General features: G+C 32.8%; 1 protein-coding gene across 1 annotated transcript; it reads left to right on the top strand.

Moving 5' to 3' along the window:
• The first annotated feature begins 205 nt into the window (after positions 1-205).
• LOC118188683 (uncharacterized) lies at positions 206-23,862 on the top strand. Its single transcript, XM_035359180.2, has 4 exons — positions 206-1,300; positions 4,051-4,119; positions 18,949-19,038; positions 20,121-23,862. Exons 1-4 carry the CDS (start codon positions 227-229, stop codon positions 20,184-20,186), a joined length of 1,299 nt encoding a protein of 432 aa, XP_035215071.2. The 5' UTR covers positions 206-226; the 3' UTR covers positions 20,187-23,862.
• Positions 23,863-27,480: the final 3,618 nt, after the last annotated feature.

Below are 27,480 nucleotides of genomic sequence, written 5' to 3'. Positions count from 1 at the left end.
AACTGCTTTTGGTTAACATTACTGTATTATTAAATAATCATAGTTTTAAAATGCAAGCAACATGCGTGAATTTTTGCTGCGGAAAAATGCTAGCGTCCTTACAAGAAAATCAATGAAAACGGAGAAAGTTTTCCGTAGAACAGCGCCATCTTTCGATAGGTTGGGATGAAATAAAATTTAGAATTACAGACAAGTGCGTGACGCCCGAAAAATATGCAGATTAAAAATGTATCCTTATCAAAATGTTAAAGCAAGTCGTGGAACGTCTAAGAGAAAACGTCATTTGTTCTTTTCTGAGTTGCGTAATTTCAAGAAAGATAGTGCTTATTTTGATATGTGGAGTGATTTATTGCAATGTCTGAAACTCACAGGCTATTTCAAGCTGCAAATGTGCCATCGAAAATCCCAGTGTGAACAGTGGAGTTGGTTAATTTTTCAAATAGCAGTACTTTCATTTCAGTGTTTAATGCTGACTGTGTCAATTGTCAGCTATTTTGTTTACGACACATCTCGTGAGACTAATTTGTTCAAAATAGTCAATGAAATGCTCCCAATTGCAATGATGATGACTGGGATTCTATATCAAGTCATAATGATGTATCATTCAATTGAAATATCCAAATTTGTATTAAAAACAAGAAAAGTATCTCATCTGATCAAAGCAAAAATGCATTTAAAATTAAAAACAGTTCTTGGCTTAGCCATCCTGTGGTCTGGACTTAACCCAATTTTGAAAGCAACGGCTTATAGTTACCACACCAAGGATCTGTTCGATTCCAATCATTCTTTGCCTTTTCCTTCTAACAGAACATTTCTGATGTTTGCGGCTATTTATCCTGCTGTTATTAACATCCAACCGAATCTATACCCTTCGATTATTATTGCTCAAATAGGTATAGTATTTTTGTATACATTAGGCCCTCTTTTAACAGAAATATTTATCATAACGATCATACAATCGTGCAACGCATTTTCGAGAAAATCTCGTCATAATTTGAAGCTTCTTCTCGAAGATCCAGATATCATATCTTATTCAAAACTCAGAAGTTGGCTAGAACCGCATCTAATGGTAGCTAGTTTAGCAGAAGACGCCGATCGCCTACTGTCTCCAATCATTTTTGTATTCGCGACTTTTGTGCCTTGTTTAGCTGGAATGGTTGCTTACGAAGCGGCTCAGATGTCCCATGTCATGCCTTACTTGAAGAGCTGGCAAAGCAAACTGGTGCCACCATTTCTTCTAGTACTCCATTTAACAAGAATAATTGTACTCTCACTTAAGGGGCAAAATTTCATCGATGAAGTAAATGTTTTAAATATATGTTCATATATTAATTATAAGTTCCTCTGTAATTCAGAGAAACAATTATCTTATTTTTTAGTTTGAAATAAGAAACTTAATGTATCCGAAAATAATAGGATATTGCAGAGAATGTTTACACATTTTTAAAAAGATTTCGGTAAAAAAATTAAGAAAAAGCGAATGTTTCGGAATAAAAATTTCTGGCAATAGCTTGTTATATGAAATCACAAATACAATCTGTACGTTTAAATTTATTCTTCTTTTAAAACGGCGCATGTAAAAAAACTGGGAAGTGAAGGCTGAAGAGAGACTTTTTGAAGAGAAATATTCCTATTGCATGACACAAAAAACGTTGTGGAATTATCAAGAATTATTAATCGGGAAGAGAAAAACCATCACTCATTACTTCTTACATGGAAGAAGACTCAGATGAGTACCCGAAAAAAAGCACATAGTGTTTCTAAAGTTAAATCGTTGGTAACGTGAGAAAGTCCACTAACGCAGAAATCAATTGCAACGATTTTAAATACATCTTTAGCAACAAAAAATAAAATAATAAACCATTTACAACTTAAAAATGCGAAAAAACATAATGTTCACAGCTTTTGCAGAGGCGTGTAGTTCATCGCAGATCAATTTCTATAACCCTGTATGAAAACTATTTATTAAGAGATAAATGGATATAAGTTGTGCCCCTTAATGAAGCATGGGTTTAACTTAATGACTACAACATCTATCTATTTTCGAAAAAGAAGAGAAAAATGTTCAAACCTGGTTCCATCAATGCAAAGTAAGGAGTTTAGGATTGTTGCAAGATTCTCTAACAATCTCTAACAATCAGAAATTAAAAATAAGAAGACTGGGGGGAAAATTGTTAAAATCACCTCCATGTGCTATCAAGAGAAAATTTTACGTCCGATATTTGCAGAAGAAATTCCATTTCTTAATTCCATTGAGTTTTAAAGAGTGAAGTTTCATCAAGCAAAGCAACAATGCAGTCATACTTGGAGTATAAAGCAGTCACTGATACTTTTTCTTCATCCCATTGAATTTCAAAGATATGGGCAATGCATGCATACATTTTCAACGTATCCCTGCAAAGCCTCCTGACGTTTCACCTACGGACTATTGTGCCTTTGGTCTCTTGAAACTAGCTACATCTAAGCGCAAACTCGTCGTGATTGATGAGCTCTGGAAAGTAGTGGAAGAAAATTGGAAATCAGTACTCCGGCAAGTTTTACTGGGAGTCCTTCTATTATGGAAATCACGATGCAGACTTATAGCCCAGAAATAGTACTATCAAATCGAGTATTCAAAAAAAAAAAGTACTCTTTATGTTTTAACCATTAATTAAACGGCTGCGATATCTTTCTAAAAATGTGTAAACACCCTGTGCGTAATAATATTTGATAAATTTATTTCAGTTTCATTTGGATAATAATTAGGTTATTTTTATAAATACATAAATGAGGATTTCTGTTCTTACCTGAATGTAAAGAACCCCTTCAGACGTACACGAGGAAAATGTTTGAAATATATATATATATATATATATTGTATACAAGTAGTTTCATCGTTATCCTCATGAGCTTAATTTATAAATATACAGTGCACAGTACTTCAAAAACAAGAAGCAGATTTCATTTGCTTTGGAAATTTTTATTTCTTGCAAGACGAAAACAAAGTCGTACGTTACGTGGAATTTCTGAAGAGTTTGGGTGAAGTGGGTAGAAGTGTAGCATCACTAATTTTTTTTCGCAGATAATGTGTATATAGGAAACAAGGTAATTTTCTTACCAAAGGAAAATTTTTTTCTGCTGAATTATATGAACTTTAAGCGAAATTTCGTAGAGGTATGTGTTTCGAAACATTTTGGGAGCTGCTTTGAATATTTTTTACTTCAGAATTGAAGCAATATTTTCTTAAATAGTTTTAATGAATAAGTAAATTTATCACGTTAAAATTAAACATAACTGTATATCTTTGCCTCAAAATAATTTTATCGAATAGTCAAAATATCCTAATCAAATTTCAACTTACTTTCCCTTAAATATATGCGTAAGTGATAAATTCTGATATGCAAGTTCTATACTAAATTGAAAGAAAATTCTTGGAATTTAATTTTTAACTAATAACGAAGTTTAATTTTTTTTTTACATTATTCCATTATGCCATCGAATCATAAATTCTGACTTTACTTCCAGTTTAATTTCTTGTCTACATATATAGAAAAGGTTTTCTTCCACTCATCAAGAAAAAATTTTACCGTGGCAATTCAAATTACGAAAAAATACGTTATGCAAATGAATGGGAAAAGATCGTGAACTTCCAAAGGTTTAGAGGCTGGTTTAAAATTAGATTAAATTGAATGTTTTAATTTTCCGTATTTTAAAGGAAAACATCTAAACATTTGTTTCATTCACTGAAATTGCGCTTTTGAGTTGAAAAACTGTTTAAAAATTGTAATATGAAGTTTTAACTATCAGGCTGGATACTTTTCAAAGTCTAAAGCAGTTAAAAACTAAAAACAGCTACAAAAATTGATTTCAAAGACTATTAAAATAAAAAAAAACTTACCGAAGTACCCTTAAAGCAATATATACCTTGATGCTGATAAATGCAATATATACCTTGATGCTGATATATACCTTGATGCATTGTGCTTAACAAAATTCACTGTTATTTGCATGTGTTACCATTCTTTTACTTAGAATCGTGGTATAGCGTTAGCCCTTTTCTTTCTTTTTCAGTCGAACAACTTATCAAGTATTTTCTCTTCTTGCGAAGATAACAGTTTCTCTGAAGAAGCGAAATTTCAGGTAATAAGAAAGTTTTCTTCTTCTTCTTCTTTTTTTTTTTTTTTTTTTTTTTTTTTTTTTTTTTTTTTTAAATACCATTTTAATGTGCAGGCAACTTTAAAATTGCTTTTGTTTACAGATGCATTATTCTAGTCAAAGTTTTTTTTTTTTTCCTTTATGTTTTTTGAAAAAAGGCTGATGTGCATACCACATGACTTCCTTGTACGGAATATTTAATACGCATTTTTTCCTGCATTTCATATAAATTTATTTTCTCGAATTTCATTACAGACATATCGCTCATTCAATTAATTCAGTTCTCACTTCGCGGTAAGGCAAAAATACATAAACACTCAAAATATTTTCATTAAAAATTGAAAGATATAGAAAAACATAAAACACCAAATACAGTTAAAACAATGAAAGAAAGATTCTACAAGTAAAATTACAGTTTCTGCGCAAAAACAAGCAATTCGGCCAGCAGGTAAGAAGGCAGATTTTTCTTTGCAAAAGTTTCTTTTGGTCCGACTCAGCAAAAAGACACTGAAGGTGCAGAAAGAATTAATTCATTATTATGCTAAGTTTCAAATGTAAACAAATATGGCTGCTATGGTAAAAGAATTAGGCTTAGCCGCACTTAAACAACTCTTAAATTGTTGATAATTCTATAAATATTGCATGCAGATTAACTAGAGGCATAAAAACCTTAACCAGAAGATAAGAACAACACAATTCATTTATTCTTAAAGGAAAAAAAATTACAATTTACCGGCATATAAGAATAAAACCTGAGCTCATTGAGTAACAGAGTTGGTATATATAATATACATATACTTTTGGTGCGGCCGATTTGAACCAAACAGGGAGGTGCACAAATGCATGGTATAACAGTCCTATATACAAAATTTCAACGTTCTGAGGCTACTCCTTTTTGAGTTATGCGAGATATATACGCACGTACGTACTGATGCCATGAAAAAAAAATCTCTTCTGAATCCATTTTAAATCAATTTTATAATTCATTTGGGGGGGGAAAGAAGCCTTTATTCTGTCCTTTCGTACATGATGTGGCGCAAAAACGTCGTTAAATTGCATTCAATAGCGGTCAAAATGGATATTTTCGTTGAAATATGGTACCTGGAACTTTTCGTGATTACAATACTCCCTTTACTTCGTACAAGAAAGTAAAAAGAAACATGGAAGTTTGGTTTGTAGACAGAGCTGTCAAAAATGGTGAATGCTGGCTTCGTTTCCTAAATTTTAATCTTAGGCACGTACTTCCTATTACACAATTTCTGAAAATAAGGTACAGAATTTCATGAAAATAATTTGAGTATTGTGAGTGGAAAGGTTATACAAATATAAAATCTAAATTTTGTCTTGTCGCCGTGAAGCAAATATTCCTCTTAATAAAATATTATTATCCTTTGATAAATTGATTTCAAATGGAATTCAACTTATCAAAGGACAATAAAAGGAGTCTGCATCTCTAGATGCAGAATTCAAAGAGACCTTCTCGAGTAATATTATCTTACGCGAGGTATAAATCTAATAACAAATGTTATTTTACCTGAAACAGAATCGTCAGTAGCCAAAACCAGCTAATTTTATTTTAAGATTGCTTCCTAAATTTAAACAGTTACTTTTATTTTGCCACTGTTCTCTAAATGCTTTTTCAAAAGTATTCGGAATAGTGTTAGTATTCGGCAGGGAAAAATGAATTTAATAAATTCGTTTTATAATATCTCGTGGTTTTTCCACGCTAAGGTATGGGATTGTTTTGTATTTAACCGATTAAAGCATTGCGAACATTTTACGGATTGGCATTTTTAATATATGGGAATTATCTAAGAAGTTAAATTTTATACTAGAAGAACCTTCGCACCCGCCAGTATTGAAACTGCTCTCATAAAATTCTTCTAACTTATTTAAAAAAACTTTTGTAACTCGCAATATTTGTATAGAATAAATTAGGAAATAAACTTGTACCCAAACTTCCGAATATCTTCTACAATGAAACATGTTCATTCATTATATATATAAGACTTTGCTTTTCAGATTTTAAGAGTTAAGCTCGAGATGAAGGAGAAAGACCTAATTTTTCACACTGGTTTGATGTCGGGCAGCACTCGCGATGGAAACCGTATATAAAAAGCAATCACATAATCGGAACGATCATACTTCCGTTCAATTTCCGCTGGTACAGTCATGAACTTGGAAAAGTAATATTTACAAATCCAAAAAAATTAAAAGAACAGTTTATACAGTAATAGTGTGGAAAGGCCATCACAGAACAGGTCTTCATTTTGCCACGTATAGCTTATGTTTTCTTGTCATTTATGGAAATTTTCATTTATTTGTGAACAATAGTCACCTCTTTAATACAAAAAAATATCAACTGAATTTTCAGCAGTTTATTTCAGAGTATTAGGAAACAAATACAAAATCACACGGAAGTTACTTTTCCAGAAGTACTGTACAATCGTCATCACTCAAAACATAAAATTTTGTTTTAAAACAGTTAATATGTCTTCCAGATGCACGTAAATAATGAAATCATACGACGTTCAACGTAAATTATCTTAAAAATTAGTAGTATTAAGTAGTATTTGAGTAAGTAATAGTATTTGAACTATTAATAAGTAGTATTTGAACTATTAATTAAGGCCTTAGTTTTGGTTCCTCTTAATTGAGATGATGAAAAGTACGTTCCTTATCCTTCTTAAGGATGAGTTCATTTAAGGATCTTTGTGGTCTTTTTCCATTCCTGGTTTAATTCGCAGATACAGATTTTTGAAGCAACTTTGTTTATGTGCGTTTTTGTAAATTCTTCAGTTCATTTCACTCAGTTATGGCCATATACTCTCTACCTAATACACCTTCTTCAAACAGTAAGTATATATATATATATATATATATATATATATACAAATACAATATATATTTTATAAAAGTAAGAAGGAAATTCATATGATTTGTAGAGACATTAGGTATGTTTGGAAGCAGGCAAAATGAAAAATTAGCAACGCCTTCGCTGGGAATCGAATCACGGACCTCTGGAATACGCGCCCAGCTTAGAGACCACCACACCACGAAGGCATGCCAAGAAAGGGAGAAATACTTTATATACTCCCCCCTTTTAAAGGGCGACTGGGGTTTTTAGGGGACCCAATCACCAAATGTGGAGAATCATCATCCAACACCCTCTTAGTTCAGGCGCCACTGTAGAGACATTAGGTACTTTTTTGGAGCAAGCAAGATGAAAAATTAGCAAAGCCTTCGCCGGGAGTTTAACCGCGGACCTCTGGAATACACGCACAGCGTGCAGACCATCACACCAGGAAGACATGCCAAGAAAGCGGGAGAAATACCTTACAGCTTCAGGTGTTTTATATTCCCTAAATATTCATCATAAATTTATAAAGATGTATACATGATATTATTTACCCAAACCTTAAAAGGAGGTAACTAGGGAGTGGTTTTATAATTTAATGTATATGTGTCATTAAATTCCTCTGTTCTCTTTGAATTTTGCTATTGTGATCAGAATTATATTCTTTATGTACTCTAAAGAATTACTGGCTGATGTGTTCTGCTATTAAAAAAAAAGGGTTGCTTCGATTTCTTAAGACGTTTTTAGCATGGGGTTTTAGCATAGATTTCGATTGCATGAAGAATTACTTTTACTAACCCACATCCCTTTTTTCCATTTTCCCTCTACTTTGGGGCCAGTTTTACATCTGAGTTTTTCAATAGAAATTTTGTCACTTAGCCACCTTGGATAGTTTCTCTTTTAGGGCAAGTTACCAAAAAGCGACGCCATAATAGACACTTGTTACCTTTACCATTAAAATGCCTCGCCCCCTAACCCAGACACCTTTTCCGGAAAAGCATCCAATGTTTTCACAAGAAAGCGCGAGATTATTTATGATTTGAAGTCCCTTTCTATTCGTTGTAAATGCCTTTTTAAAGTTTCTAGAAACTCTTTCAAGGTTCTTTTGAGATTTTGACAACCTTTTCAGGGTCCGGAATTTTTGCAGTGCTTATATAATGCCGGCTTTCGCGTTTTTACAGAAGGGTAAGTTTGGTTTGTTCAATAGTTTCATTGTTCCCTGAGTAAAATATTTTTTCTTTTTTCCTCCAAAAATTGCATCTTTTAATTTGACAGGATTTTAATTTCACAAAAGTTTATCCTGTATTTACATAATTGAGCACGCACTTGTTTTTGGTTTTATAATAGGACTACCAATATTATTTTCATTTTGAAAATTAATCGATTAATTTAAATGGTAACCTTTTTTTTCTTTTTTATATTGTGATAGTTTTATCTTTAGTATTTCTAGGCCTTTTCTATGATTTTTTTTTTCAATTACGTAAGTTTTGTACTAATGGAGGACGGAAACATGTCGGGAAAAGGAGTGAATTTAATGAGACTATTGAACTAAATTGAGTATGGGAAGGAAATTAATTTAAAAGCGGTTTAAAGTCTCAGTGAGTTCATTTGAATGAAACATGTTTATCGTCTCTCATTAATCAACTTGGTTTAGGCCTTCAAAACACTTTTCCATTGCCAATTTCTGTTTGAGGCTTTAAGCAAAGGTGATTAATAAAATTTTTATTGTTTTGGTTTTAATCAATACTAAATGCCTTCTTTTTTTATTGTTTTCTTTGAAATGTAAATTTTGTTTTAAATATGGTATTATTCTTTTATTAGTGTTTTACTAATTTAACTTGTTTCACGGTAATAATAGACTGGCCTTCAAATATTTATGCAGCTTTATCTTTCTCGAATAGTTTTGAAATTTATTTAATTATTTTCAAAAGTTTGCTGTACATTGCGCAAATTCATTCTAAGATTTATAATTGAAAGATTTAGTTAGACAGCTTATTCTACTGTAAATATCACGGAGCAATTAAACAGCAAATTTAAGAGCTTTATATCGCGACTGAAATAAAATAAATGAGAAGTATACTTTTTTCCTCTTTATGGAGGAATTAAAGTAGTTGGGACCATTTACAAAAAATTATAAAACGTGACGATTTCGGTTTTATCTATTATCAATGTGTTTTAGAATATTTTCTTTATAAACGAGCTTGTTGCGGAATCTTGTTGAGACTCCGCATGAAATCACTGAATGTTTATTTCCTATATAAAGTTTATTTTCTGCGCAAAATAGGTAAAGATTTACCTAAAGTACATTGCTGCGTTTGCATTTCGTTACACCTAAATAAGTTGCTAAATAAAGTTTCCAAAATCAGTTGCTATGGTTATTTTATCAGCTGCTTAGCCAAACTAAGTCTTCAGACATAGCCAGTTACTATTCAGAAGTACTAGGCATGGGCTAAATAAGCGTGTGTAATCACAATATGATCATCCTTTTATTACCAAACAACTGATTTCTCAACCTTTATGTATGAACTTCAGAAAATGGATGTTATTTCTTAGCAAACATACAGCATTATACTAGAAAAACACGGTCTCAGTTTATTGTAAAATTTCTGATAAACACATTCTAACAAAAAAATGCCTTCTCCACAGAATACATGCGGGTTGAGGAAGGCAGGTTTAATCTAAAACCTTGCTTTACAACAGCGGTAAAGGACAGTCTTTACTGCTGTTTTAAAGGCTATAAACAGCGGTTTGACATTCTAACTTTTCTAATCCCATGCTAAAATATTCACTCTCCCAGATTAGTTGTAAAATATATAAAAGTCAAAAGCTGAGTGCTAATTCTCCAAATTCAGTCCAGAATTTGGTCATCTACAACTAAGAATTTTCTGCTTGAGTTCAAGCTTAACTAGAAATTGCTTACGTGTTTGAAGATAATTAATACACATATTACTTATCCTCAAGAGCATATGTGCAAAAAATGCCTCTATTCACTAGCAATGCAATCTAAAGGAACTTTCAAAACATTTTACGTTTAAATGCTTCCCATTTCCTTGCCAAGAGATGTATCGCGGATTGCTAGTTGGAGGTTTAAAAACTTCCTGGAAGAAACAGTAACTTTTGTTCTCCTCTACCTCCACATGATTAGCATAATGAAACTTCTTTTGCTAGAGGTCAGTAACCGAGTTACTTTAGTGATTCAGATCACGAAGCACTTAGCATATGAGTCATTCTGACCACTCTGTCTAGTAAATAAGCACCTGAAAGGGAAAGGCAGCGTACAAATTCGGCTATTCGCGTCGGAATCTCTCAGAAAAAGAAGGTTGAAGGAAATGCCAGAACATACATTATTCGTGTGGGATTTGGTACTCTTATTTTTTCATCTTAGAAAAAAGGGAATATGCAGACTTTCATTTAAGAACAGCGAATGTATAGCGATTCACAATGAAGTCAAGTCGCCTGTGTAGCCCTTGCATTCAGATAACCGCCGGTAGCCCGAATTAAAAGGCATTTATTTTCTACCTGGTGTTTTCCTATCAAGTTAGTACATGAGATCTGTTAAATGGCATGCCAATCATCGTTTCGAAGCGACTAAGTAGCTCTCTTATTTGGATGCACCTACTCTCTCATTTGTTTAGCGTTAACGCTCGCAGGGGATGACTCACGGCTAGATGGCTAATTTTACTCGTTCCTCACATAGTGAAAATGTCTTTGTGCTGTTCTGTCGTTATATTTCAAAATGTTTAGAAAACGTAAGCTATTAATTCAATAAGAAATTATTTGGAGAAACAGACGAATATGATTTCATTGAATTTGATGAAGGCGATGAACATGCAAAACATAAGTTAATTGATATATAAACATATATTGATGAAACAACACAATTATCATTTAGAAGAATCTGTTTTTGGAAGTGACGAAAATTTGGATTCTTCATATGATACCTTCGAATCAAATTGGAGGAACACGATAAATAAAAAGTAGATGGAGTTTGAATTTTTTCCTTTCTTATCTAGACATCTGATTATTTGCCAACTGGATCATCTAATTGAGGTTATTCTTGTGCCCGATGAATTCTGCGAAGTAATTACAAATAAATATGTAGAAGGTTTTGCGAAAAAACATGGTTTTGGAAAGGGAAGACGGCAGCCTATAACCTCCGCAAATGAGATACGGGCTTTAATAATTGTGATTTTAGTAAGGAGCATTATGCGCTTACCTAGAGTGAATGATTATTGGTCCCAGAATTCTGTACTTGGCAAGGAAGTGATGAAGAAATTAATGTGTAGATGGAGTATTTTGAAAATTAGACATTATTTTCATATCTCCGAGAGAAAACAGGAAGTAAAGAAAAACGATGAACACTTTTATTTTTTTTAAAAACATTACAGCCTATTATTTCTCGTATGAAACGGGGGTTTAAATTATTTTAAGCCGCATGAACAACTTTCTGTTGATAGAGCTATGGTAAACTCAAAGGATGTTTAGGAATTGTACAGTCTATGCTTTTAAAACCAAATAAGCGCGGCTTGAAATTTAGATGTTATCGGAAATCTCGTTTGGGTTATACTGTAAATTATGCACTCTATGGGGTAAAACGAAATAAAATTGTGAGTGAAAACAAAGGATTGGGGTACGAGGTTGTCACACATTTGACAAAATCCTTAACAAACAAGCGTCATGAACTCTATTTTAACCGATCTGTTTTACTAGCGTTCAACGGATGGTTGACTTACTGAAATCTAAATTTTATTCTTGCGGAACTGTCATTCCGAACAGAAAGCAGTTAAATATTAAAATTGAGTTAAATTAAAATTGTTTAATTAAAAATATTAATTAAACATGAAAATCCCAATTTCAAATTAGTTGTACACGTCTTGGGTACACAAAAATAGATTTCTGCGCTCTCAGAAAACTGAAGTCCTTTGCTCACTTTCATTAGTAATATATAATACGCACATGAGAGGAGTACATCTGACAGATCAACGATGTAAATATTATACAGCTGCCAGAAAGTCATCCAAATGACGGATGCATGTGCTGTGGTTTCTTTTGGACATCATCATCAACAATGCCTATATAATTCAGCTTACTACAACTTATTCCCATCAAAGAAAATTGAAAACTTTGTCCGATTTCAAGCTGAAACTCATACAAGAATTAGCAAATGCATTCTCGCATAGAAAGAGCACATCAGCGTCATTTGAACCCACCCGTCATATTCATAAACGAAGAAAAACCGAAGGCCGTAAAAGAATTTGTGTTACATGTAGGCAGAAAAGAAATAAAACGTCAGCAAACAATCCCATTCGAAACACATCTGAAAGCGAAATTTGCAAGATGTATCTCTGCAAAGCCGCTACAGAGAGATAGTGGTTACCGACGCTGAGTGCGGTACCGAAGGTCAAGGGTTGGATGTTTGTAAATGTATAGTGTCTGTGCGGCATGGAGCCACTCTAAATATGCGGCGAGCCGAAAGTCCTCTTAAGAAGTTGTTGGTAAAGAAATAGGGGTGGGAGACCCTTGGACTCGTTCCCCCGGATTCTCTTCATGAAAATTAGGGGCGGAATTGAGCAGAATTGTACTGTCACCTCAAGGCTCTTGTGAACGACAGGCTCAATGTTGCTGGCCTTGCCAAGATGTATTTCGTGGGCTTGTTCTGATGTTACTGTCAGACCAACAACAACAACAACCTCTACAAGGGGTGCTTTGATGACTAGAAATGCCAGTCCCTCTTACTGTATGAAAAATCTTTACCGTATTGGTAGAGGGGTGGTGCCCACGTCCTCCGTCGCATGTCGCATGTATGAAAAATCTAATGTAGACACCATATGAGTTTCTTGTATGGCCTATTAAATATTCTTTTTAGAGCAGCAACAAACTGATATTAAACATTGTTAGATATTTGTTATTAGACTAATTAAAGTCTGTCTCAAAAGTTTATAAACTCAAGTACTATATATTACGTGTGTTAGAAAAATGGAAAGGAGCACAAACACCGAATGAAAATCTGTTTATTTACATCACACACGACATGCATTTTCAGTAAATATTTAACTAAAATAGAAATGGTATTTTAGAACAAATAAAAACACAGAAGAATATGCGTCCCAAAAGTTTATTGATGTTTTAACAATTTGTGATCAATTTTAAATTACTTAATACGTCAAAGTCTCCCCATTATTCCGTATGACGTCGAATATGTGTCTGTCCATCGAAGGAACAAAGTTTTGTAATTACTCTGGTTCTACATTGTACCATGCACTCTCGATGTTGCTTTTAAGGCATTCACGGAAGAAAACTGCTTTCCAACCTCTTAAACTCTCCGATGCATAATACCCTACACATTCTAGATCGGGTTAAGATTGGAGATCATTGTTGGCCACAAAAGAACAATGACAGTAACAGGGGTATGAATGAGAGCATTTTCATGCTGGTAGACCCAATTCTGTCCTCTAATGTTTTCTGCAAATGGCATAAGGTGGTCTGTTATTGTATCTATGTTTTTAGATTACGTTCGTTTTAAATGTACAAAACTGCATGTACATTTTCCAAACCAATCTCTGAGCACAGGTTTGGCAGATCTTCTTTGTAAAGCATTTTCAGTAAACTTCGGAAAATGAAAATTAAGTGTCCGAATCTGCTGATTCGGATCATAGAAATAAAAATGATAATAAAGAATGTATGTTTGTTAAAAAAAACAAAATAATTTCGGTTAAGGTTCGTTAATGTTTTTAATTATTCTCCTATGTTTGTTCGAGTTTTTTTTTTTTTTTTTCTTTCAAAACTAAGAACATGACCGTGCACTCCTCGGAAGGAAGAAAACTAAAAAAAAAAAAAAAAATATGGGATAATTAATATGCTTGAATTAAACTCTGTGGTGATAGAACTTATACATAGGGTGAATAATAGGTTATACATAGGTTAAAATTATGAATCAGGAAAACTCTCTGACTCATAATCAAACTTCAGAATGTCTCATGTTCTCAAAAAGCAAGTAGATCTATGCAGTCTGAATTGATTTGTAAGCTGTACATTATTTAGCTTCCTGTGTTGTACTTTCCGAAAATTCCTGCTGTCTAATTGAAAAAGAAAAATCAAGATTAACTGGTATTTTTTTTTTAATTTCGCTATTTTGCGAAAAAAATACTTTTTAAGCAGAAATCTGTTATTGAAAATCCGATAAATAAAAGCAAAATATAGTTTGTTTTCGCACTGAAAGTAAGCAAATATTCTTGATTTCCAGAATGGATGATAATTAAATGTATTATAAATATGATTAGTACTATAGACAGAAGAAATATCAGTCACATTTCTTGTCCATTTATACTGCATTGCTAAATAATATTGCAAAAGAGGGAGACAAGCAAATGTGGAGGGATGGCTTGAAATTAGAATAAAAGACGAATGAAGCTGAGACAACTAAGATACGTCCGTGTAACACTGAAATAAATTACCGTACAATAGCATTACCTGAACCCATTTTACCTTTCAAATTACTAACTATTTATGTTGTTATCAGTACTAATTTTCAGCAACAGGTCATACGTTTATTGTTATGGAATAATTTCTGGATGAGCAGTATGCTTATGGCTGCATAGTAAAAAAATGAAGTTCTTTTTCCATTACCTTATGTTTATTTAATTTTTCTATAAGCAAGTCAAAAAATAGTTAAGATTTTTGAGATTACTGAGATTTAGTCAATGTTATTCATTAAATGTAAAAAGACAGGTAAAAGTTAGAAGGTTAAACTCTAAATTATTATTTATAAAAATGTAGTAGGACATTTTATAAGAAATACATTGCCAAAGGTATATCTTACACGTAAATCAAAGCTATGAACATTTTATTTAAAATTTTATATTCTAACATCAAATAAGGCAGAATTAGTTTGAAAGATTTATCCACTTGTTCTTTAATTCTCTTATTCTTCTATTGTTTATAAAATAAATCAATATAAACTTGACAATTATATTTTCGTGGGCCCTTTTTTATAGCCTCACGTTCATCAAAATCATGTTCCCAGAAAGACCATTCTTCCTTGCAACTCTCACCAGTGCAAAGTATTGCTTTTTTGTTTCAACAAAAACACCAAAGAAACTTACAAGTTTATTGAGCAAAATGTCCCAAAAGGAGACAAACACGTTGATCTTAATGAACCTAAATGCAAATAGCTTTCCGAGAAGCAATACTTCATTGAATGCATTCTAAGTACACAGGGCTAAAAGTACATATTCAAATTTGTGCATGACGGAGAGCTAGAAAAACAACGTATTCGAGTTCTTCAGTATTCAAATATTGGAACAGGTAAGAAAATAAACATATTTAATCCGTTACAAGATTCAGTAAACAACTTTGTTTCAGAAAAATCGTGAAATACCCACATCATATCAGTCACGATTTCTGTTTAAGGAGCACAGTTAATTGTATTATAAATATACTAAAATCCACTGATATTACCCAGAATATAAAACCCTCTTTTGCATTTTAGTCTAACAAAAGTGTTATTATACTTGCTTCATGTTGCATGTTGCGGAGAAAAATACTATGCTAATAATAGCTAATAGATTGAAACAGATGTTTTAGTCTAAAGCGTAACGTGTATAACGTAAAAAAAACAAAAAAAACTCTCAACAACAAAACTGGCTCAAAGCCTTTGGCACAGAAACGCATCGAAGAAATATTTCAGTCAACGTGCCTTTTCCTTTTAAGGATTCCGTACCGATGCAAATATTAAACAAAATAATTTTCATTGCTTGATACCAAATCATGCTAGAATTGGTACAAGCCTACTAAAAATTCTGATTTTTTATTTACTCGTAAGGAAATAATGATCTCCATAAGAAAATGCAATAAAAGCTAATCTACCAGAGCGCACCATAAACTTGTTACATGGCCTATATGTCCTGGTTTCTATATATGTAGCATGTAAGTTTAGAGTACAATTTTCAATCATTAGCTCTTTGGGGGGGGGTGTATTCTTTGCAGATTTGAGTGCAGCTGATTTGTTTTTTTATATGTATACTTAATATACATACAGAAAATGTGCTGTAAAAAAACTTTGCAAATATATTCTCAATAAATGCATACCCCCCCCCCCGAAAAAAAAGGAGGAAGAAAAGCATATAGCTAACCACATGACAGAAAATTATAAATGCTACAGACGTTTTTCTCCCTATTACTGAGATTACAAGTAACCCAGAGAATTGGGATAGTGCTTGTGTACACATGGAAAAGATGTTGAAATCTGAAACAAAACAGGCAAAAAATAATTGATCATAAATAAATTTTAAAGAGTGCGATTATCAAAAAATGTTCTTAACTACGATTCTTTAGAAAAATTTTAATCTAAGTTACAACCTACAATCTCATTCTGAAATTCAAATCCCATTGCGATTACATCAAGGATTGGTATCAAAAAGGGTCAGAGGATCAGAGCTTCTTCTGAAATTACTTGACTGGTTACTAAAGCGATACCCCTTTTTAACGGAAATAAATATATACTTAAATTATGCTATTAGTCAGTTAAATATAAATTACATCGAAATGCATTTTTAATTTGAATTTGCAAAGAAAAATAGAAATCTTTTAAATTCATCACATAGCTTAATAATGAATTTGTTAAAAGTAAGAAATTTCGCATAAGTTAAATACAATATTAATAAAATTTGTCAAAAAAATTAAAATAATTAACTTATGTGAGACTGTAATATTTGTTATTAAAAGTATTAAATTATTAATAAAACAATATATAACTTATTAATTATCTAATATATAAATTATTCTGTCGATAATGTTATTTATTAATTAGTCAATAAAACCTTTTAAGACAGAACTGAATACATCAAAATTTGATTGCATCCTTGTAAACTGCACCCTGAAATCCTCCTTCAATATTACCTTTAACCTGTAATTTTATTCTATACTGCTAGGAAAATTAGTTTTTAAGTGATATATTCTTTGCGTGAAAAATTTATCATTATTTTGGGAGTTTAAAAACTGGTTGAATACTTTTGTTAAAGAAAAAAGGCTTACAGAGCAGGGATTTCTCATACACACTGAAAGCAAACCATAAACAAAAATCACTTTTGGTATCTTTATTGCTTCCAGATATATGAGATATAAAACAGAATTACTCTTAATGAACAAAATATTAAAACAGTTTTATTCAGAGTGAAATAAAAATTAATTTTTACTTCCTTGTACAAAGTAAAGGAAGTATTGTATTCGCGAAAACTTTCAGGTATCACATTTCAACATAAATATTCATTTTGAACGTTCTCGAATCCCTTTGGACGATTTTCTTTGCATGACATCTGATTGTGCGGACAGAATAAAGGACTCTGTTTTCCAAAACGGATTGTAAAAGGGATTCAAAAGGGTTGTTTTTCCCATGGCTTCTGTATGTACATACGTTTTCTACTAAAATGAAAGGAAGGAGCTAAAGCAGTTATTCCACAAAGACTGAAAGGACAATTTAAAAAGAAATTGGATAATTTTAAATATGCAGCATTGTTCTCTTTTGATAAGAGATCTATAATTGATCAATCGGTCTAATCTTCCCCTACTAAGCATACTCCAAATAAAAGTAAAGAAAACATTTCAACGAACGATTAACCACATCAAATTCATCCGGAGCAAAAAGTTTAGCAATCGCAGACATTGACTGTACTTGAAACTGAAAATGAAACTACTCACCATACAGTTCATCGATTTAACTCTGCTACTCAACATGTGGGTCATGCTCATCCTCCTCCTAACGATACTGACTCTGCCAATGGGAGACTTCGTGCACTTTTGATTTACCCAAAGAGGAATAATACAACAGTCAAAATAGTTGAATGAAATATAATGATTGATATTTAATTTCAAAATTTGAAATTTTTTATGTCATTTTCAGCTTGCCTTGAGTGATCCTTAATGCATTTCGAGGAAAAATATAACATCGGTTTCCCTCCTTAAAAAAATATAAATATTCTGCTGCTCTAGTTGACAGGGATATTCAGACTAGAGAGAAGCCACTTCCAATTTTTGATACAGATCACTTGGAAAATTCTAGTTTAATCAAATTTCTTATGTATAATAAAGACATATTACATATATTCTGAATAACAGTTTGGAAGATGATAAAAGTTTTAAGACGTAAATAGCTCCAATTTACGGGTGAGAAAAGTAACACTATTATCGTTAATAAAATATAGAAATAATATTATTTTATTATATTAAGGTAAAAATAATATTATTTTTATGCCTACTTCATCTTCTCTTTTTTGTTTCATTTATAATACTGTATTTATAAGGTTTATATTATTTTTACTAATAGTTATTTTAATTTCTTTGCCTTGTTTCTCTCGCGTTTCCTCGCCAGGATGTAAATGAATTAGGTGAACGAGAGTGAAGCTGCTAAAAGTTTAGTCAGAGCGTGTTTTCGCTGTTAAGTGATCATATTGTTATTTCTATCAGATGTTTGAATTCTGAAGCTCGACTTCGCCTCCGAAGTTTAAAATACTATCACGGTGTAGGTTTATGAATCAACCTGCTAGTTTAAATTAATTTGTGTAGTCTTGAACTACTAGCTTACCTTTGAATTTAATTTGTTACCATTAACTTCCTCACAACAAGAGGATGGTGAAATTGTAAGCACATAAGATCGTGCCGTTTGTACAGAATTGAGTTCAATAAAAAGGGACTTTTAAACACTTCCTTAGGCGTATTCATCTTCTAGTCTTAACCAGAAGTAAACAGACTTAAACAGACTTTCAAGTAAGTCTAATAGCAGTGTATGATAGCAAAGAAGACTAGATCTTACATACTTGATACTAAAATTAGGGTAGAGTACAATTTTATGCTAGTAGATATCTCCTGTCATTTTAGTTTCTGCTTTTGTACTGATCATTATTATTACTTATTATTATGCTCTTGTTGTTGTAAGTTTGGGTAATTTCCATTTACTGTTTCAGATTGAAGAGCTTCTCTTGAAAGAGAAGTATTTTCCTGTGACTCTAACTGCATACGAATTCATGTCTCTGTCCAAAGCTTTTCTCGCAACAGTAAGAACCTTCACATCGTTTTTAAAATGTTTAGATATGATACTAGAGCCTAGCATTCCGATAAAAGATTTTAAAAAAATAAACTGAAATTATAGGCAAATTAATGATCATTTAGGTTATTCTGAGCACTCCTACTATTTACTGATACTAAATTTCGTTTATACATCTGTAATGTATGTATGTATGTATGTACCTTGCATAACTCAAAAATGATTAACGTTAAAATTTTGTATATCGGGCTGCTATAAGAGCTCATTTACACATCTGTAAGAGAGCTCATTTACTCATCTGTAAGAGAGGTAGTTCACATTTCTAGAAAAATAAACATTAAACTTGCTTAAGGTTACTTATTTTTAGTTTCAGTGAAGTTAAATAAAGCTTATAACTTGGAACAGCCATCTCGCATTTTTAAATATATATGTACTCCGCCTAAACTCTGCAGTCTTAAAACTTTCGTATGTAATATAACAAAATGGCAGTTTTGTAAACCAATTCTACAAAAATATTCCAGCCGCCCGCTAAATTTTACCTGGTAATGATTCAAATTCTTAATAGAAATTGTAGAGATATTAGGTATATTTTTTGGAAGTAGTAGAATTGAAAAATCAGCAATCGCCTTCGCCGGGAATCGAACCACCCAGCCGCCCGAATACCGGTCCAGCGTGCAGAACCACTACACTATGAGGGCTCGCTAGGAAGGCGGGAGAAATACCTTATAAAATGATGAATTCTTAGAAATTGTAATTACAAATAAGTGTGCTGAAATTAATCTCATATAGAAGGAGAAAGAAATCATTCATTATTTGAGAAAATTTTCTTCGTAGTACGAGTAGTAAACCTCGATGCGAAAGCAATGATTTCTACCATTAGATTTTCTTTAACATTAGAAGTCGCAAATGCAACGCTTTTAAATACAGTGTTATTTTAAAATGTTTTCCATAAATTTTGTAACATAATTTTAATAATGATGTGACTGTAACAGCTTCCAGCATAACTCATTTTAACTGCTTGCATAGAGATGTTTTATAGACGTTTATAGATCTTATGTTTGAATAATTCTCTATTCACTTTGTTCTTTTTAGGTTATTGGCACCTTGCTTACATACCTCATCATTCTTATTCAGCTAACACCGGATCCTTGCGAGTAGCAGGAAGTCTGAAAAGCATAAATTAAAGGACTTTTTAAACTGAACTATTTTCAGTTAGCACATATTTCATGCCAATGGAGTTCATGCCAATGATATCAGTACGACAGTACTCTTTTGTACTGTCGTACTGATATCATTTTTCACTATCAGTGAGATTTCTTAAACCAATTCTAGTTTTCATTAAGTATGCTAATATTCATTTGATCCTGTAAGATAGTGATCTCAAACTTAAATTGCATGCAGCCGAAGGCACAATCTGTAAATACTATTAACAAAGCCAAAAGCATTTTATGTAAGTTTTAAATTTCACTCACTAAATATTTATCAAGACTTTTATAAGCGATAATAATAATACCGAAAAGGTAAAAATATCATATTTGTAATTATTTTCTACCTGAAATCTAAAGATTGGTATGAGTGAAAGATTTCTGTTGGTTAAACATCGTAATTCAAGTACGGGGGTCATAAAAAACTTCCCCGATTATAAGAATAACTAGCGGCCTATCCGCTCAACCAACCGAAATGAAGTTTCTGGTATTGTTATTTGCGGGGATGTAATGATTTAAAAGAATAGAGCTGTCATAGTTACAGTTACAGTGAAAACATTTTGAAATTTTCGAATAAGAACATTCAATTTTTTCCCGCGTAGACTGAAAAACCATATATGGAACTATGACATCCTCAGTATATAACCATTTATGGAACCATATATGAACACGTATGGCGAAAATCGCTAGCGTACCTCTATAATAGCGTACCTCTAGTAACATTTGCAAAGAAGAGCATTGTAAAGGACCAATGACAACAAAAAGAGAAAGCGCATTGACGCACCTTGCATAATTCACAGAGATAGACAGTAAAAGAACTACATCGCTGAACACTACGCGCAAAATATTAATTGTGGGAAACATTTAATAAGCCCTGTGGGAAAATTCTTTCTTTAGTTAGGTGTTCGGGCATGCTAACAACTTACAGGGAAATAAGGAGTTAAATTGACATATCTGTTTTATCTTAACCCGGAAAATGTTGTCGAAGCAGTATGAGTTCATCAGTGAAATCAGAAGCTAAGACGATATAAAAACTTACGTACTAGTAAAAAAATTTGAAGAACCTGGATGCACATGTGACAGACCGTGATCCGAACGATTATGTGGTCCTGTTGAAGTTGTTGCGGAAATGCATAATATGATTACTGCACGTCCATTGCCATACTACAAGAAGTATTACCCGCGATTTGGATGTATGGAAAAACCACACGCTTCAAACTTCTATGCTCTGTTTTGCAGATATTTCCTTATCGATTGATGTTGCAACCCTCACATGTTGCAACTTGGAGACCAGCAACAACGTGTCGACTTTGCGAATTTTGTTCTCATCACATATGGCTAAGAAAACAGGTGGCCGCTGTGAATACTACGCATTTCTCTTTAACTGGGAACGTAAACTCCAAAAATCATGTTCCCTGAGCTGACGAAAATCCTCATGATGTGGTACCAGCGCCTTTACACGAAGCTGAAGTGATTGTATCGTGCTGCATGGAAAGAACATTCGTTCTTAGTCCTTACTTCTTCGAAAAGGTCACTTTCACAGGTATGAAAAGGAGGTCCATCACAAGTTCTCGGTATACAACTATGTTCCAGAATTACAGCAGCGAAATGTCGTTAATGACAGTGTTTGGATGTCAGATGATGCTTTTCCACACGTCGTCATATGTTTCCGGTAAGTTCTGCAGCAACACTTTGGAGATAGAGTCATCTTCCGTAACTTTGCAGTTTCATGGCTACCGCAAACCCCAACCTCATTCCGATGGATTTCTAGTACTGGTTTATAAGAAATCTGAGGTATACTCATCAAATCTACTAAACTTGTCAGAACTGAATGATGCCATAAAACTTAAACTTATACGATGTCACGTTTGCCATTGTTGTCAACAATCTCCTGCACGCAATGTGTTATCATCTGCAAATGTGGGTTTGTTGAAATCTTGTAATTCCGATAAATTTTCCCCCCCTCTTGTCTATTTTATTATCCTTTACAATGCTCTTCTTTGCAAATGTTTTGCGGTGGCAATTTTTCATACGTGTTTCGTTTCAACCTCGTTTATGGTTTTTAAATGCGCTGATGAGTTTAAGCAGGAAAACAGTTGTGTTGTCATTCGAAAATTTAGAAATGTTTTCATTGTCTCCGTACCAGAGAGATCACTACTGTTTTAAATCATCGCAATCTCGAGCGCTTACCTTCAAATAATAATATCTGAAATTTTATTTCGATTCTTTGAGCAGATATGCCGCTACGGGGTTTATAGGTAGGGAAAGATTTTTATGATCATCCTGTATATCGAAAGCTAAATATCAAATTAAAATAGACTAACATTTCTATCAAATAAGTCTAACTTTTTTAGTTCATCTTTAAATAACTTACTTTAATTTAAACTAAAAATGAAGACATTAAGAAAAATTTTTAAATTTTCGGAAAACATTTATCCATTGTAGGTAAACTTGAGAATAAATAACAATAATCCAGTCTCTTATTTTTTTTTTTTTTTCCAATGGCAGGCTCTTAGATGTTTAAAGGTGCTGGCCGCTACTGTGGTTGGAAGCGGTGTTCTCTTTATTATGGAGGCACATAGCAGGTAGGTCACCGTTGCCTCCGATGCAAGGACGAACAAATTACATGCATGCCTTCTACGGGATTCGAACCCAGGCCCTTCGGAAGGGCAGTTAGAGTCATTAACCACTTTTCTGCCTAGGCGGAATCTCTTTCTTATATTTACTAAACTTTTATTCGGCTCAGAAATAAAGATACAAATGCTTGTATGTAAATAATTATAAACCTCTTTATTTCTTACTATAGCTTAACACTAAATTGCGTTTCAGTTCTAATAAAGACCTTGGAGAGGAGTAACAAGAAATTTTCTTCAACACGAGTTGTGTACGCCCATCGGTGCATCGGGTTCTCTTCTTATTAATTTTCAACAGCGAAAAAAACCTGTTCACGTATAAATGCATTCCCAAACAAAGAGATCATTCTTAGTTCCAAAATTCGTAACTGAGCTTATTTATTTTTCGACAAGTATGAATAAAAGTTTAATAAAATCTGTGCCTTCAAATCTTTGAATGAGATTTATATCACATTGTAAATTAATTAGCTCTATTTATAGATTTTCTGGTGCATTGTTCATGTTTGTTTTTGATGGAAATGAAAATGATATAAACTCGGAATTCAAAGAACTAAAATCTTAAAATCTTTGCAACGCCGTATTTGCAGCTAATACATAACTGCAATGTCTTCGCGAGCCATATAAAGTTTCTTCGGCCACGTACGGACATTGGCTGCCAGTTTGAGACTACTGGTTTAAGACATGAAACTTATGGAATCGTGTAGATTTCTCTTACCATGTTATGTAAAGCTTGAAGTTTGCAAACCAGTTAAAATTTCTTTGTTTGGATCCTGCTGTATCTATTAGAATGTGATCATGCATGACACAGTTTTCAGAAATTTGTACACTATTTCACTCTTTCTAAATAAATCGCTTCAATGCAATGATTAATTAATATTCCAGTTGACCACACTATGTTTCATTATACTTGTGTTATGAATTTACAAATAATTCTTCTAGATTTAGATGAAGTTTGAAAATAAACTTATTCAATACAATATTGCAGTTTCATAATTTTTTGTTTTCATTGCAACACTTTTGTTTACGGATATGCTAAAAATTTAAAAGTTTCCCTTTTCCAATCTATTCTTTTAATTTATCACGTAATTCCTTAATTTTTGAAATCATATAAAAAAGAAATTTATTTTATTTATAAGGTAGTTTTTACCTTCCATCCAGCATGACTTCGTGGTGTAACGCTTCGCACTCTCGGTACGTATTCGAGAGGTTCAGGTTTGAGTTTCGGCAAGGGCATTGTTCATTTCTTCCGTTTTCTAACACTGAAAAAACGTAAAAACTCTACAGTGGCACCAGAACTTAAAAAAAAAAAAAAAAAAAAAAAAAAAAAGTGGTGGATGATGATTCTTTAACACTAAGATTTAGTGATTGAGTTTCCCAATCCTCACTCTCCCTTCGAAAAACAGGTGGCCACTGTGGTTTGCCATATTCCAGTAAAGGGAGGTATTTTCTCCCTCTTTCCAGCTTGCCTTCGTAGTGTAACGGTTAGCACGCTCGGCGCACACACTGCTCATTTTTTAAGTCATCTACTTCAAAAATTCTAATGACTCATACTCATCCTAATGACACATATTTTTGAATATATAAATATTTATTGTATTTGGTGTTGGAATTAGAAAGAAGAAAGATCCATCAGAAGTGAGCACCGTTTTCAGCATATGTTATTTGGTACTTTTATAGGTGCAAATATGCTCCTCTCGATTATAAAGTTCAAGGTAATGAGCTTATTTTTATAAGTGGAAACCAAATATTTATTCGATCTTTAGTTTTCTTTGCAGAAAACTTTTAAAACTGTTTTTTTTAACACTTTTATTGTTACATTTTCTATACCACCATTGGTATAATAACTGTGGAACGGAAGTCTACCTCAATAGATAGGCTACTGGAATATGGCAAAGCACATGAGAACTATTACCCAGGAAAGAGGCGGAAGGGAGGACTTCGTGGAAGACTTTCTTTAAAAGGAACTGAGTCATGCTTACGTTACACATGGAGAAAAATACGAAAACTAACCAGGCAATGAGCCTGTTCGCTTGGGATAGAGCCCGGGTAAAACTCACATCATTCAGTAGTCATAACCACTCGGCCACTTCTAGGGCTCAGGCTCGAAAGCAGCTGATAGAAGAAACTTTTCTGAGACATTAATTGAAGTTTAGGAGACGTAGTGTTCTCCCGGAATACTCCAGGTTTTGAGAATCAGTTAATTTATTAATTTGAAGAAAATGCTTTTGTGCAGTTAAGTTGTAAAGGAAAACGAAGGACTTCAACGCATTTATTTATTTATTTATTTATCACCACTGAGCAGGCTTCTGACCTAAGGTGTATACCAAACAGAATAATACCTGCTCAACAGGAGGTCAAGTATAATCCAGCAGCCGCTACCACGAGGGTAGGGCTGTACTTTTTTTTAACAGAGACTACATATAGTAGCAGTATTTCATAAACAAAGACAATTCGCATTCATATGCTACATATAAATCAGAGTTATAAGTTGGTACTTGGTATAGTAAAAACAAAGTTGCTGATTAAATTTTACAAATTCTTAATATAATAAACAATAAATAAATAAATAAATAAAAATTAAAACAAAAAAAATTAAGGGGGAAATTAAAAATAAAAATAGAAACAAAAAATAAAATAAATGAGGAAAGAAATAATATAAATAAAATGAATATATATAAATGTAAATATAAATAATCAACAAGTAAATGAATATAAAAAATTAAAAAAGGTTTATACAACGATTACTTAGCTAGTTGACGAGTATGAATATCGCTATCGAAGGACTCAGCCATTGGGAGCATTTCTGCTCGTAGAAATGTGGGCCTAATCTAATCTAATCTAAGAAAATAAGCCGTACCGCCAAAATTGGCACAACCGGCAATTTAAAAGAAACAAACTGAAAGATAACTGGATAAACACTACAACAGAATAAGGACTACTTATCCAAAAACTCATCCTCCGCTGGAGATGTGTCGGCGTCGCCAACGGGTCATCTCGACCTTCATTCAGAATAGAAACCACCTATTTCTTAACATAAAATGACTAAATTGAACTCAAGACAATTGCTAACCTAAACAACAATTATAAAATACAAATATTGCCTAGCTTAACGAACAATAAGCATTTACAGTTTTCAGTAAATTATACATTGTATGTATACAAATTACATTATAATTTATGCAATTCAACTCAAAAATTTAAGCAATTAAACAAAAGGATCGAAATATACATAATTATTCAAATTGGTAATAATTTTTATAAGTCCTAATTTAGCTTTATTATTGCTATATAGATATTTTTCATTATTTATAGATATATTTCGAAAATATTCTCCTCTAATTTCCTTCGTTAAGGCACAGTCCCAAATGTAATGTCCATTAGATGCTCCAGATGCATCCTGACCACATCGGCAATGAATATCTTTCCCATGAAACCTTTTTAGATATTCTGGAAATTGGCCATGTCCTGTTATCAATTGATTTAGCAATCTATTGTAACTTAATCTTTGCTCTTTGACAACAGGAAATATTTTATAAACCTTTCGTCCAGTTTTGTCATAATGCCATCTTTGTTGCCATGTGTGGAGAATCTTGTCATGTAGTACACTCTTAATATAATTAAGAGATAAAGGAACCGTGATATCAATATCTGTATTATAGCATGCTTCCTTAGCAGCAGAATCTGCTGCTTCATTTCCATAAATATTCGAATGTCCTTTTATCCAATTTATATGTAATTTCATTTTTGAATTAATATTGTGAATATAATTTCTGAATTGTGTGGGCCTGAAGATCTTATCTGTGGCGATTTCGAAAACTATCCCATAAGTATAAACTATTTTTGTGCGAAATTGCTGCGCGGAATCTTGCTTGGCAGTTGCAATTTTTCGCTTAAAAGCGGCTTGTGATTTTTTATAGTTAAGAAATAGGTCACGTCACGATGAGTAGCAGGGTCAGTTGTTGCTTGTGCTTGTCTTCTGAGCTTTCGTAAATTTCTGCGATCCGTAAATAAGGTGTCAGACCTCCAAGAAAAACCCGTACATGTGTGAGTCTTTTTTTGTTCGAAATGTTTGTCGACATGCTATCTTACGGCACGCTATGAGTTGGTTGCAGACGTTATCGAAATCCACAGTTGGATTGCATTCTCCGAGATTCTCAGTGAGTGTGTCTATAAAAGGGGACAAGGGCTTAGTTTTTTAGTTCCACCATAGAAAGTTTTGAAAATTACAGTGAGGATGGCATTATCAGCACAAATAAGCAAACAAATTTATCGCTTTTCTGCAGTTTCATTGTAGCTTTTCCAACATTGTCAGAGCGTTGTGGTTGCGGATAGTGAATGCGACATAAGTGAGGTGCTTGACATGAAGTCTGTAATATTTGGCCGAAACAAGAGAATTTGGAAGAGGCCTCTAATAGAAACACAATGGTATTTCTGTCATTAATGAGTTTCAAAAGCTTCAAAGAAATCCAAATTGAGGGACAAACTAGTGAGAGCAATAAGGCCTCCAAAAATTGAAATTTGAGTTTTTATTTAAACAATAGGAAGCTACTGAAGAATTTTTAACACACTATAGAGTGTGTTAAAAATTCTTCAGTAGCTTCTTTAGGGTTCTCA

Source organism: Stegodyphus dumicola, chromosome X1, assembly GCF_044657685.1.
Source record: "Stegodyphus dumicola isolate Sdum_Otavi_A_Nest chromosome X1, ASM4465768v1".
NCBI lineage: Eukaryota > Metazoa > Arthropoda > Arachnida > Araneae > Eresidae > Stegodyphus > Stegodyphus dumicola.
This window is presented reverse-complemented; position numbering and strand designations above follow the sequence as displayed.